The 10,764-nt window shown below is 59.6% G+C and overlaps 1 protein-coding gene across 2 annotated transcripts; it reads left to right on the top strand.

Moving 5' to 3' along the window:
- Positions 1-623: 623 nt before the first annotated feature.
- Positions 624-6,707, top strand: TBC1D10C (TBC1 domain family member 10C). Of its 2 annotated transcripts, none has more exons than XM_036859235.1 (10): positions 624-754; positions 987-1,165; positions 1,914-2,013; positions 2,239-2,346; positions 2,434-2,540; positions 2,744-2,858; positions 3,551-3,616; positions 3,742-3,931; positions 5,494-5,648; positions 5,948-6,707. In XM_036859235.1, exons 2-10 carry the CDS (start codon positions 1,014-1,016, stop codon positions 6,293-6,295), a joined length of 1,341 nt encoding a protein of 446 aa, XP_036715130.1. In that variant the 5' UTR covers positions 624-754; positions 987-1,013; the 3' UTR covers positions 6,296-6,707. The 2 variants fall into 2 exon arrangements, with proteins under 2 accessions (XP_036715130.1, XP_036715132.1); XM_036859237.1 differs by having other exon boundaries at positions 690-736.
- The last annotated feature ends 4,057 nt before the right edge of the window (positions 6,708-10,764 follow it).

Raw genomic sequence — 10,764 nt, forward strand, 5'->3', positions numbered from 1 at the left:
AGTTACCCTCCGCTGTAAGGAGGAGGTGCGGTCGGAAGTACTGTGGAAGTTGTTTTTCTCTTTCAAGGGCTGAGCAGTCCTTCCCACTTCTGTCCTGGTCGGGAAGGTGGTGTGACCTCATTGGTTACTCATTGGGTCTCCCCAAACAGTTCAGATTAAGCCCTTGAAGTGCAGGAAAGGAAACTGAGGCTCAGAGATAGTAAGAGCCTCAAATCCACAGAGGACCTCTACCTCCTGAGTCTGGGGCCCTCGGGCGACTGGCTAGGTAGATCCAGACACCTGTTGCTGAACTCCGAGCTCATTTTGGTCCACACTGCCTGTGGTGCATGCTAAATTATTATTTTTTGTAATGTCTCATCCTTGCCTTTTGAGTAGCATAGTAATGCTACATTGTGTGCATGTTGAAAGTATTACTTTGTAAAGAGCAAACACTAAATACACCATGATACTCCTTGGACCCTGAATCGAGTGTTTTACGTGCCGGTGACCTCAAATCTGGAGGCAGCCTGCCCTCTCTACCTCTGGCAGGCCCTGGCCGCATCACACCCAGCGCAGGAACCCAAGCCTGCACCCACCCAGCCCACCGGGATGGTGGGAGGAGCCCATGGCCCAGGGCCACTGGGGCAGGCCGGAAGAGCCCGGGACAGGAAGGGGTAACTACCCCCCCCCACGCACTTAGGAGGGGCCCCCCGGCTGGTTGCCGAAGCTGTGGCTGAGGAGGAAGTGAGAGGAGGAGGTGAGGTGCAGCAAGGAGGTAAGCTGGGCTGCAGGGGATAGGGGCCTGGCCTTTCTGCCACTTCTGGGCCCATGCTCCACCCCCACCCCACAAGAGAAGAGGGGACAGAAGGGGCTTGGAGAGATACCCTGAAATCTGCTCCTTCTGACCACGCAGTCAGGTCCTGGGGCTGGGGCCTGGCTGGATAGGAGCCCAGGCCCCAGGCTGGCTAGGAGCTGCCTCTCACATTGGCTTTCCCCACATCCTGCAGCCTGTGGCATCAGGGGTCTGCAGCACTATGGCCCAGGCCCTGGGGGAGGACCTCGTGCAGCCTGGTGAGCTGCAGGATGACTCCAGCTCTTTGGGGTCTGACTCAGAGCTGAGTGGGCCCGGCCCATATCGCCAGGCTGACCGCTATGGCTTCATTGGAGGCAGCTCAGCAGAGCCAGGGTAAGTAGGGAAGGGATGGGGTGGGGCGGTGGGGTGCTGGGAATAAGGGTGGGAGCTGAGGGCTGAATTCTAGAGTGAGGTCCAACCTCGAGGGTCCTGGGAGGGTCTGGGGACTCAGCCAGTATCATCCCTTCTCGGGTTCCAGATGAAATTCTAAGGTTAGCAGGGCTGTGGGGGGTGGTCCCTGTATGTCTCTTTTACTCCCAGTCTCTGAGGGTTTCCACCCACCTCTGGGGCCAAACATTCTGCCCCTTTTAATCTGGCCCAGGAATCCCAGATCCAGATCACAGAACCCACACTTCTTCCCCCACCAATCCTCTCCATTCCCAATGCACAGACAGGAAGACAAGTCCAGAGACAGATAGGAAGGTCACACAGCAGATCAGAGACAGAATCAGACTCAAACTCACAACTCCTGGCTTCTAGTCCAGGACTCTGTCTACCCAGCTTCCCCGATGACTTGTCTGTGTCCCTATCCTGGGGGACAATCAACAAGCCCCTCCCTCAACACACACCTACACACCCCCTTCAGTCTCTCCTGCTTCCACCCACATCAGAGCCACATCCTTTCCTGTCCCCATGACAACCACTGGCAACTCCTGGGTGACAGGTCACCACCCCACCCCAGAGACTCCCAGAGATCTCCAGGGCCAGGAGTTAGGCTCACCCAGGTAGCATGAAGGGTGGCGGACGCGGGCTCTGGGTAACAGCTGCCCAGCGCCTGGATGCCTGTGCCATGTGTCCCCAGGCCAGGTCACCCTCCTGCAGACCTTATCCGCCAGCGGGAGATGAAGTGGGTGGAGATGACCTCACACTGGGAGAAAACCATGTCTCGGCGGTACAAGAAGGTGAGGGGGAGAGTGGTCCCACCCAGGCCTCCGTGGCTCAGCCCCCTTTGCCTCGGCCCATGCCCTGGCAAAATTCACCCCTCCCATGTCCCAGTACCTCCTGCCTTTTCTCCCTGCTACCCAAAGTGGCTCTTGCCTGATGACAGGTTGTGCTTGGGGCCTGACGACAGGAGCAGGGGAAGCTGGCGTGGCTGGCCTAACGGGGTCCCTTGGCCTCACCCACAGGTAAAGATGCAGTGCCGGAAAGGCATCCCCTCGGCCCTGCGGGCCCGGTGCTGGCCCCTGTTGTGCGGGGCCCATGTGTGTCAGAAGAACAGCCGTGGCACTTATCAGGTGAGGGAACTGGCAGGGATCCCACCTCCCCTCCCCTGGCCCTTCACCACTCTGGGCCTTCACATCCACCTTTTTGTCCACACACAGGAACTGGCTGAGGCCCCTGGGGACCCACAGTGGATGGAGACCATCGGCAGGGACCTGCACCGCCAGTTCCCTCTCCATGAGATGTTTGTGTCACCCCAGGGTCACGGGTATGAGGCCAGTGATGCCCAGGGACCCCCAGCCCCACAACCCCCAGGTGCTTTGGCCTAGTGCCGCCCCGCCCCGGCTTTATATCTTTGCATCTCAGAGGACCCATCAAGGCCCTCGGGGGGCTGAGGCCTGGGCAAGGGCCGCCAGAGGGTGGGGAAGGGATGCCCGGAGGACCGGCCCCTAATGGGGTCTTCTGGCACAGGCAGCAGGGGCTCCTCCAGGTACTCAAGGCCTACACCCTGTATCGGCCGGAACAGGGCTACTGCCAGGCCCAAGGCCCTGTGGCTGCCGTGCTGCTCATGTATCTGCCCCCAGAGGTGAGTGCCCTCAACCCTGCTACGGGGACCCAAGACCCTGACCCCCTAACCCCAGTGATCCATGACCCCCAACGCTGGTGACCTAGGGACCTAGTAATCCTGTGCCCTGGACCCATGACCCCTCCATCCCCAGGAACTCTGGCCTCAGGGACCTGGGATCCTTGACTCCTACCCAAACCTGTCCTAGTGAGTGACCCAGGGCCTCATGACCACCAACCTCAGCAACCTTCAAACCCAACGACCTTGACTGCAGGAACATGGAACCCTGAGCCCTGACCTTTGCCCTAATGATCTAGGAGTCTGGATGTTATTACCTTGACCTCATGACTTCTGATTCTGAACCCTGTGACCATGATCCCTGACCCCAGTGACCCCAAGAACCCAAGACTTGAACTTTGGGACCCTCCCTAGCCTTGACCAGTGAGCCCCTACCCTGTGACCCTCAAATTCAACCCCCTGAGCCCTGTGACTTCCAACTCCCTACACCCCTTGGTAGGCTTCTATCTGGGCAACGGGAAGCTTTTTGGTAAGACCTGCCCCTCCCCACCAGCCCCAGCACTGAGTCCAGGCTCCTGGCTCCAGAGTCACCCCAGATGGTGTCTGAACCCTCCCCTGCGCCCCTTTCCCCCGCCCTGCGGTCCCCTCCGTGGTGCCCTCTGCGGTGGGCACTCAAGGCCTGTGCCCGCCCCCAGGAGGCCTTCTGGTGCCTGGTACAGATCTGCGAGCTTTACCTCCCTGGCTACTACGGGCCCCATATGGTGAGAGGCTGGGATGGGGCCAGAGGGCACAGGGGGAGGGGCTGGGCGGGGGGGTGGGGAGGGGCCTGGGGACTGGGTGGGGACCTGGGGACCGGGCGTGGAGGTGCTGATGGACGTGGCCACAGGAGGCTGTACAGCTGGACGCCGAGGTGTTCACGGCCCTGCTGCGGCGGCTGCTCCCGCGTGTGCACAAGCACCTGCAGCAGGTGGGCGTCGGGCCCCTGCTCTACCTGCCCGAGTGGTTCCTGTGCCTCTTCGCCCGCTCCTTGCCCTTCCCCACGGTGCTGCGTGTCTGGGACGCTTTCCTTAGCGAGGGTGAGTGGGTGGCTGGCCAGGTGGGCAGGGGCAGGCGTGGGAACTGGGGCCGGGAGCCTCGGGTGCCTGGTGTGCAGAGGGGATGAGGGTGCCAGCTCTGCTCTGCCCCACCGCCACTGCCAGTCCTGGCCTGGGGTCTGGGTGCTGGGGTGTGCTGAGGGTGACAGCGCCCTGTGGCTCTGGGGAAACGGCCCAGCCCTTGGCCACGGATCACCAATGCAATGAATGATAGCCCTCACCCCCAGCAGTGAGACCACCACAGGGAGGGCACCATCTCCTTGGGGGAGGGCTGGAGTCGGGGGGCGCTTCCGCAAGGTAGATAGGGCAGGAGCTGCAGAGATCACAGCAGTGAGACAGCTCAGGGACTGGGCACAGTGGGGGCATGGCCGATGGAGCCCCACGGGCCCTTGGTGAGCGCTCTCGGAGGCCAGCGCTGCCCTGGAAGCCAGGGCCACTTGAATGAGTGAGACCTACATTCTGGTGGAAGCCAGGGCCACCTGAGTGAGTGAGACCTACATTCTGGTGGAGGTGGGGATGAGAGGTGACGGTACCAAATTAACAAGATATTTATAGATTGTCATAAGTTCTGTGAAGAAAATAAAACAAAGGATGTGCCAAAGTGTAGGGGGGCGGCAGGAGGAGAGTGCCGTTTAAAGGTGCTCGCGGCTGCTTTGTGGAAGAGGCAAACTTGCACGGCCAGTGTGGAGGCGGAGAGGCCAGGTTACAGACGACTGACTTGGGGGTGCAGACGTGGGAGAGGTGCCAGGCCAAGAGCGGGGCGGTTGGACCAAAAAAATGGTAGAAATCAATCAGTACCTCTATTGAGCACCTGCTGTATGCCCAGTTGGCTTCAGGCTGGCTTAGAGCTCTGGCCACGGGTGTCCAAGTCGCCATCTACATGTCCTCCCCTGCAGACTCAGACCTCGAGGGCGGGGCAGGGCAGGGTCCCCCGTTAGGGTGGCTGAGCTACCCTTGCTCTCTGCCTCAGGCTCACTTTCATAACGGTGACGCCGTTAGTAGTCGCTGCTGTCCCTTTACAAGTCACAGTTGTCACCAGACCTCACTGGTCCCCTGACTGCTGTTCTCAGCAGACCCGAGGCTACCAGGAAGGAATTCTGAGGCTCCAGGAACAGGCCCAAGGTCACACCCATGTGCGTGTGTGCGTGTTTATGTGCATGTGTGTCCTATGCTCTTGGCTTAGAGGTGAGGAGTTCTGGCTAGAATCTTTCTAGAACCAGAAGGTCACAGGTCTGAGCTGGAAAGGCCTTCACGTCACCACCCAGCCCTTCCTTGGAGGGACGAGGAACTGAGGCCCAGAATGAGAAGGCTTGGCGTGAGGCGTTCAGTAGCCCCTGGCTCCTGGCAGGCTGCTCTGCCCAGAAGTGTCCGTGGCCGCTGAGACATGCTGGCCAGTGCTCTCAGATTGCCACCCTGCTCTCAGTCATTGGCTCCCGGCAGCAGAGCTGCAGGAGGGTGGAAGGAGTCTGGCTGAGGGCAGGTTCAGGTGTAGACTGAGGAAGCCCAGGGCTGGCCCCCCAACTGAGTGAGCCCCCGGCCTGCAGGTGTGAAGGTGCTGTTCCGTGTGGGGCTGACACTGGTACGCCTGGCACTGGGCACCACTGAGCAGCGCCTGGCCTGCCCGGGGCTCCTGGAGACGCTCGGCGCCCTTCGAGCCATCCCACCCACCCAGCTGCAGGAGGAGGCCTTCATGCCCCAGGTGGGTGCCCCTTGCCCGCCCTCTGCAATGGCCCAGCCCCCCTGCACAGTTGCGGAAACTGAGTCCCAGAGGGGGAAGTCAGAGTAAGAACCGGGGCTCAGTTCTTGTCCTCTGAGCAGCAGAGAATGTGGAAACCCCAGGCCCCAAGTGGCTTTCTGTGGCTCCTTTAGTCTCTTTGTCTGTCAGCCCCTCAGCCCTCAGCCACTTCCTGCGGCTGTGTCCTGCCCGCCTCGCAGGGATCTCATCGCTTCCTGCCCTCCCCCAGGCCAGGCAGATTCAGTATCAACTGCTCCCCATAGGTGCACAGCGTGGCCCTGTCCGAACAGGACTTGCAGCGGGAGATCAAGACCCAGCTGGCCCAGCTGCCCGCGTCGGCATCTGGGCCACCCCCGAGGCCGCAGGCCCGCCTGCCTGGGGCCCAAGCCATCTTTGAGGCCCAGCAGCTGGCAGGAACCCGGGGAGCCACCAGGCCCGAGGTGCCCCGCATCGTGGTGCAGCCCCCGGAGGAGCCCAGGCCTCCACGGCGCAAGCCCCAGACCCGAGGCAAGACTTTCCATGGGCTGCTGACTCGGTCCAGGGCCCCCCGTATCGAGAGCCCCGCCAGGTCCCATCGAGGCTCCACCTCCTCTCTGGACACCCGATTCTGAAGGTCCCACTTCTGAGGGTACCAGAGACTCAGGGTCCCCCAACCCCAACTGCCTGAACGGTGGATGCCAGCCTCAAAGTAGGCACCACACTTTACAGCCGGGATGGATGCCTTAGCTTTCCCGTGGACTGTGTGAGGCTTGAGGATGAAGGAAGGTCAGAGAGTGAGGTTTTGGGGACCCAGGCCCATCATCCGCCCATGGAGCTGCCCTGGTGCCTGGGCCCCTGTAAGCATCAAGCTGGCGCTGAAGGAGGGTGAGGTTAGGGGCACGGGCTGGGCTTAGGGGACCCCAAGGCTCCTGGGGAGGCCTGGAATAAAGTCTGAGCAGAAGCCCGTATGCAGTCAGATGGAATGCCTTCCAGCCTCAACCCTGGACCAGCTGCTCCTTCCCCTCCGGCCCTCACTCCCCTCACAGCCCCGCCCCTCCTAGTCCAGCCCTGGCTCCTCAGGGCACACTGAGGCTGCCCATTGGCTGCTGGAAGGTGTTTACCAGCAACAGGAGCCAATGGTAAGCTGCAGTGCCCAGCCTCTTGGGGTCAGGTAAGGCCTCTGTACCTGGGGGAAGAGGGCTCCCCAAGTGGATGCTGGGCCCAGAAGTGGGACTCTATCCCCTCTTCTGCTCCCTCTCCCTGCTGGTTCAGGATCCCCCCCAGGGGTGTGGGCACTCTAAGCCAAGTCCGCCCGCGACCCATGGTCCTGGTCCTGTCCTCAGAGAGAGCCAGCTGAGAACAAAGGCCTAGTGTGCCTGGACAAAGGAGAAAGGGCCCGCCAGCCCTTGCCCCCTGCCTAAGCCCCAGCCGCACCCCCTGGGGACTGCCACCGTGGAAACCCCTCCCACACTTGCTAATTGCCCCCGTGGGTGCCTGAGGTGCCTGGGACAGGAGCCATCGCCAGGACAACGGGGCTGGTTCTGACGTAGGCTTATGTTCCTGCAGGGCCCATTCCCGGTGGTGCCCTGCCTCCCTGCTTCCTTGGGTGCCCTCCCCTGAAGGGGGGAGGGGGAGGGGGGGTACCCGGAGAAAGTGTCTGCAGTCCCGCTTAAATGGTGGAGTGGGTTTTTTTGGCCACGCTGCGCATCTTAGTTCCCTGACCAGGGATCCAACCCGAGCCCCCTGCAGTGGAAGCGCGGAGTCTTAACCACTGGACCGCCAGGGAAGTCGCAGTGGTGGAGTGTTTGATCCATGCTTCTCAGTGGCTGAGCTGCAGTGTTGGCACCCTCAGATCCAGTGACAGGGCCACGGCTGCAGGAACACGCTCCCTCCGCCTGTACTCTTGTGGCGCTGACTGTGTGACTGGCCAGGCCCTGGGTCCTGGGCAGACCATCCCACCCCCTGAAGGAGGGACTCACGGAGGTCCAGACCCAGAGCTGAAGTTTACCTGGGGGGAAACTAAGGCTCAGGAGGGGAGGCAACCGGGCCAAAGCTTTGCTGCCCAGGGCAGACCCAAGGTTCACCACTACCCCCGCATCAACAGCCATGAACCTGACACCCACCTCCGTCTGCCATCCTGGGGCTGCTCTCTCTCCTGCTCCCACCCACTCCCCCAGTCTCGCCCCAGCCTGGGTTCTGAGTGTGGGCCAGGGGCTGGGCTCCTGTGAGTTAAAGAGAGCTTCCTGAGCCCTCCCTCCCCCCTCCCCACTCCACTAGGGTACTTGGAGCTTAATAATAACACAGCCCCCTGCAGCTCACAGACCCCTTTCTCAGACCCCCACATCCTCTCTCTGCAGGTGGCACTGAGAGCCTCTTTAGAGAAGGGGGAGATGGGCAGGTTGAGCGCCCAGCCCAGGATCACAGTGGGGGGCAGAGCCAGCTAGACCTCGCCTTAGGCTTAGGGCGGGTGTCTCATGGACTCTCGGCTGGGAGCAGGTAGGTGGGGGAACCTGCAGGGAGTTTATGGGGTTTGCCCTGCACTCCCTGCCCTCCGTGCGCTCAGCTCTTCTGCTGGGAAGGTAGAGGAGCAGGAAAGCAGCAGCCTTGGCACCAGGGCTGCTGAGTCTGGAGGAGAGGCCACGTGGTAGGCGTTCCCCCTGGATATAGACCCTGGGGCAGGTGGTCTCCAGCACGGGCCTCTCGAGCTGGGGCTGAGTCACTGCCTTGTCTACTGTGGGAAGCATTTTCTGGGCAGTCCTTCTGCAGGTCCCATTATCAACCATCCATCTGGGAAGCCTGAGCCAAGGGGTCAGACCAAAAGAGGACCAGCTCCCTCCTTGTCGGAACGCTTTTTTACACACGCTGTTCCCACAGGGCTGCGCTAGCCCCCTATGGCTCCTGTGCACTAGTTGGGAAAAGATGCCCCTCCCCCAGGTACATGCATCCCTTGCAGGACAGAAGGGAAGTGACCACTCAGCAGGGTACCTTTGTGCAGTGAGCAACCTGCACAACCACACTCAGTGAACCTAGCAGCCCCAGCTCCCTACAAACCTGCCTGGAAAGGGGCTCAGAGAAGGCAAGGCACGCATCTGAGAGTACTCAGCCTGTGGGGACCAAAGCTGGGATGGCACCCAGCGATGTCCATCGGCCTGGGTCAGCCCAGGGGACAGGAGTGGGGAGCAAGCAAAGAAGTGGAAGGGCAAATGGACCCCCGTGTGGGGGACCATGGTCTCCATCTCGACTGCCCCCCCCCCCATAAGTCCCCCCATCCCCACACTGTCTGGAGGCCAGGCTTGGACTCCCTGCAAAGTCCCTGCATGGGAAAGGCCTTCTCACTGTCTCTGAGCCTCAGTCTCCTCCTACAGATAATAGGGTAATAACAGCTCCCACCCTAGTCCCAAGACCACTCTACCTGTCTCATTTCTATGATGGTTATTGTTTAGTCAAGCTGGGCAGTCACCCAGGGATTGCCTCTCGTCACCCCACGCCTACCTGGCTCAGCTCAGCCTCAGGTGACCTCCAGGCTCTCCTGGCACAAACAGAGCAAGACTGCCCTGCCAGCCTGCTTGCCCCAAGTCCCAGGGCCCTGGGCTGAGCTGCAGTTGCCCAACCCTGATTTCCCTCCCTGCATCCACAAGGCAAATGCCATCACAGCCGGTGCCCAGCCAGGGCAGTCTGGGAGTGGGCACAGAACCACACTGCTCTGTGTGCATGTATGCACACACTCTGGCAGAGGGAAGACCCCAGCCCTGCCTCTCACCAGCCGTGTGACCTTGGGCAAATCGCATCACTTCTCTGAGCCTCCATTGCCTCATCTGCAAAAGGCAGAGACTCATAACTGCTACCCAACAGGGTTAAGTGAGATATGGCACATAAAGCCCTCTGTACAGTGCCTGGGACAAGTCAAAAAACGTTTGCTGGCACTGCTACCTTCTGCCAGGTGCCCCCTGTCCAGCCAAGCCTGGGCTAAAGTATGCAGTATAATCCCCATTTGAGGATGAGAAAACTGAGTCCACAGATGCTACACTGCTTGTGTTAAAAACAAGACAGCAGGGACTTCCCTGGAGGTCCAGTGGGTAAGACTCTGCACTCCCAATGCAGGGGCCCGGGTTCAATCCCTGGTTGGGGAAATAGATTCCGAATGCATGCCGCAACTAAAGATCCCGCATGCCACAACTAAGGTCCAGTGCAGCCAACATAAATAAATAAATAAATAAATAAATAAATAAATAAATAAATAAATAAATAAATAAATAAATAAATTTAAAAAGAGTTAAAAAAAAAAAAAAAGCAAAAAACAAGACAGCAGGCCCAAGGTGGAGTCACTTATGCTAAGTCCCATGTCACCAAGCCGGGATAACTTGATTACAGTTTCAGCTCTCCTGGAAATTGTATCTTAAACTTTCAGTCAATCAGGGATTGCCTGACCAGCACTAGCAAGTTCATCTGCCTGATAGACCCCTGCTGTTGCCTAAAAGAAAGTGATCTTGCAATAACCAACCCACTTTTTTGCCTAAGTATAACTTCTTTGTGTCTGCTCCCTTCTGCCTATAAAAGTCTTGCATTTTACACAACTTCCTGTAGCTCCTTTCTGTCTGCTAGACGGGATGCTGCCAGGTTCATGAACTGCTGGATAAAGCCGATAAGATCTTTAAAATGTACTCTGTTGGATTTTGGTTTTTAATATTTGTTAAGTGTCAGATCTCATGCTCTTTGGTGACATCCACGCCCCAACCCTGCTCCCTCCCGTGGATCTCCCTGGAGCTCAGGCTACCCCCTCAGCAAGAGGGTGGATCTTCTTGGGTGGCCGCACCTCATTCCAGGAGCCTGAGCTGGCCACAGGGAGGAGTGGAGTGTGGATCTGGTGCTGGGGAGCCCAGAGCAGCCCTGGAAAGCTGTGTGGGGAATGTGGGCTGGGCTGGGGGGCCCCAGGTAAGTCACTTCTCATCTCTGAGTCCCTCCACTGGTAGACAGGGTGGTTCCTCACAGGCTGCTCTGTACGGTTGTAGAAAGGGGCCAAAGCAGCCACCTTTGCCTCCACAAGTGCTGTGGGGCCGTCAGTACCCTCCCCCAGCCCAGGAGGCTCTAGGGAACAGTCGGG

Source organism: Balaenoptera musculus, chromosome 8 (assembly GCF_009873245.2).
Source record: "Balaenoptera musculus isolate JJ_BM4_2016_0621 chromosome 8, mBalMus1.pri.v3, whole genome shotgun sequence".
NCBI classification, from domain to species: Eukaryota; Metazoa; Chordata; class Mammalia; order Artiodactyla; family Balaenopteridae; genus Balaenoptera; species Balaenoptera musculus.